The sequence below is a fragment of the Spinacia oleracea genome, chromosome 2 (assembly GCF_020520425.1).
Source record: "Spinacia oleracea cultivar Varoflay chromosome 2, BTI_SOV_V1, whole genome shotgun sequence".
Lineage (NCBI taxonomy): Eukaryota > Viridiplantae > Streptophyta > Magnoliopsida > Caryophyllales > Amaranthaceae > Spinacia > Spinacia oleracea.
The window spans coordinates 47,650,220-47,653,370 of NC_079488.1; the positions used below are offsets into that span (position 1 = coordinate 47,650,220).

Here is a 3,151-nt window from a genome sequence, read left to right on the forward strand (position 1 = left end):
TTTCGTGAGGGGTTCCTTTCGTGTGGACGCCTTTCTCTTAAGTCATCCCTATGTTCGTCAGCGTCAGATTGTAAGTCTGCCATGATACTGTACCTTCCCACAGACGGCGCCAAATGATGTGAGAAATTTTGTTGGTGCTGACGTGTCACTCTTTTCACGGAGGTATCAAGTATGTGCTGGCAAATTTTCTTACAACCTGCAAAACAAGAATATTCCCGTAGGAATATTCCCTCCTATGCCTAAGTAAGTATTTGATAGAGAGAGAAAGTGTTTAGAGAGAAGTTAGAGCAGAAATATTTAAGGTAGGTGATAATGAATTGATTGCCCCCTTTTCCTTGGGACCTGGGCTATTTATAAGGCTAGGGTTTTGGGATTTGTTCCAAAAGACCCTAGTTATCTAATTGGTTAACCTTGGAGATATGTGTCCTATTAGATATGGAGGTAGAGGACCGTAGTGGCCCGTTTAGTATTTGGGCCTCTTCTTGTCTTGGGCCATTCTTACTTTATAATCCATTTACAAGGTTTATAACATCCAGAGTGTATGACACTGGGTATGGAAGGTGTCACATGTCGCTTTACAATTGGTCCAAGGTGGAAAAGTCTTTTTAGCCACATCACCTAGTAGCTTGATTAAGCTTCCTATAGTTTGTGCATACTCTCTAACCATTAGGAACTCTAGTGGGGACAAGCTCTGTTTTATTATTTTCAACAACTGTTATTCCGCTTTTCTCAGGGACCACGTGAATTGGAATTACCCATTGAGAATCAGAAATATGATAGATTACATCCGCATTTATCCATTTAATAATTTCCTTTTGAACAAATTCCCTCATTGATGGATTTAACCTTCTTTGAGTTTCTCTAGTGGGTTTAGCATTTTGTTAAAGAAATATTGTGTGCATGCACAAGGTGGGACTAATGCCTTTTATGTCTACTAAAGTCAATCCTATTGCCTCTTTATAATTTTTAAGCACATTCAACAACGTTGCTTCTTGAAATTCATTTAATGAGCTTGAAATAATCACAGGCAAGGTCTCATTAGCACCCAAATAAACATACTTCAGATTAGAGGGCAAGGGTTTTAACTCTAAAATAGGTGCTTCTACAATAGAAGGAATCAATTTAGGCACAGATAAAGGCAAAGAAAATCAGAATTTCCATTTTCAATATCCAGAAGGTCCACATCAGCCATATTAGACACGACTACAACATAAAAATGAGGAATTTCACGCATATAATCAAGAACATCACTTTCAAACAGTTTATCACACCACTTATCAAATACATCCTAAGCCATCCAATCATAAGCATCAAAAGTATCTATAGAACTGACATTATTGATATCTATTGGGTATCTTATAGCATCAAAAATATTGAATTTAATCATTTTCCATCAAATTCCATAGTTAATTACCTTCATGAACATCAATTTTTGTCTTAGAAATTTTCAGAAATGGTCTACCTAACAACAAGATAATACTATCACATCTATCACCCATATCCAGAACATAGAAGTCCGCAGGAAATACCAATTCATTCACTTGGACAAGTACATCTTCTAAGACTCCTATTGAGAATGTGTTAGATCTATCAGCTAACTGAATAACAATATGAGTTTTAGACAAAGAACCCACATTTAAAGTATCATAAACAGATTTCGGCATAACATTAACGGAGGCTCCTAAATCTAACATACACCTTTCAAACTTAGAATCACCAATTTAGCAAGGAATGCAAAACATGCCAGGATCCTTACACTTAGGGGGAAGCTTCTTTTGAATAATAGCTGAAATATTTTCCGCCATACTTACCTTTTCAGAAGGATGAAACTGCCTTTTGTTAGTATAAATTCCTTAAGAAACTTTGCATAACGAGGTACCTGTTCAATTGCATCAAGAAGGGGAATGTTGACTTCAATTTTCCTAAAAGTTTCAAGAATTTCATTGTCAAGACTTTCTTTCTTAGCTTTAGAAAATCGAGAAGTGAAAGGGGGCAAATCTTTAAAGCGAGAAACAACCGAAGCAGATTCAGTTTTACCCTTCCCGGCATTTTCTTTTTCACTTTCCACTCTTTCCCTTGATCCAACCTTGGGACTGACTTCTATTTCTTTTTCAACTTCACGACTTTTCATTTTAGGTTCAGTTAGCTCTTTACCACTCCTAAGTGTGACTGCTTTAACATGACCATTGGGATTTAGGGATTTGTTGTGATGGAAGTTTACCTAAAAATTGGGTCTCAAGGTTACTTAGAGAGGTGCAAATCTGACCTATTTGAGTGTCTATGTGATGAAGGTGTGTGTCCGTTTATGTGATGAAGGCGTGTGTCCGTTTTCTGTTGATACTCAACGCCCTGGTTATGGACTTGCCCTGTTTGATTAGTTAGTTTTTTTAACTAAGTCTTCTAGTGAAGGACCAGATTGGGGTGGTGGATTTTGTTGACCATATTGCCTTGGTTGATTAGATTGTGGAAGTTGTGGTCTATTTCCATACCTTAGATTATGGTGGTGTTTCCACCCTTCATTATAACTCTGTGAGTAAGGATCATATTTCCTTTAACTAGAATAACCACCTATAGCATTCACATCTTCATATTGCAAGTCAGGATATTTATCAGCAGTATGAGACTCATTACAACAAATTTCACAAACTCTAGCTTTAGACTCATTGCTAGCAACAATTTTAGACACAAGAGTAGTTAAAGTAGTAATTTGTTGAGCATTTTCTTGTAATAGATTCTGAATACAACTTAAATCAACTCTATTTACTCTTTTAACATCATTTCTAGTACCATGTTGTTGGGTGTTTTGATCCATATTAGAAATTAAAGCCCTAGCTTGGGTTGGTGTTTTATCCACTAATGCCCCCCCCAGTCGAAGCATCTATCATATGTTAGTTTATGATACATATGAATAAACATAAATCATGCGGAAAAACCATAAAGCAAGGAAACATATTATTTACACATAATCATTTAGCATAATTCAGATGCATGCACTTTGTAGCGTGCCCTCCCTAGCTGCGCCGGAACCGAACAAGAACAAGTCTTTAGGACTCCAAGTGTCGTCCCTCCGTAGATAGTCCACAGCACGTCCGGATCCGCCTTAAGATTGACCAACTAGAATCGCCCTTAAGGTACTATATATTTTCGGCTA

General features: G+C 37.1%; 1 protein-coding gene across 1 annotated transcript; it reads right to left on the minus strand.

Moving 5' to 3' along the window:
* Window positions 1-1,117: 1,117 nt before the first annotated feature.
* On the minus strand, window positions 1,118-2,812 carry LOC130467401 (uncharacterized). Its single transcript, XM_056835903.1, has 4 exons — window positions 2,582-2,812; window positions 1,812-2,221; window positions 1,415-1,698; window positions 1,118-1,203 (listed from the first exon to the last, which is right to left on the minus strand). The coding sequence occupies exons 1-4, from the start codon at window positions 2,810-2,812 to the stop codon at window positions 1,118-1,120; spliced, it is 1,011 nt and encodes a 336-aa protein (XP_056691881.1).
* Window positions 2,813-3,151: the final 339 nt, after the last annotated feature.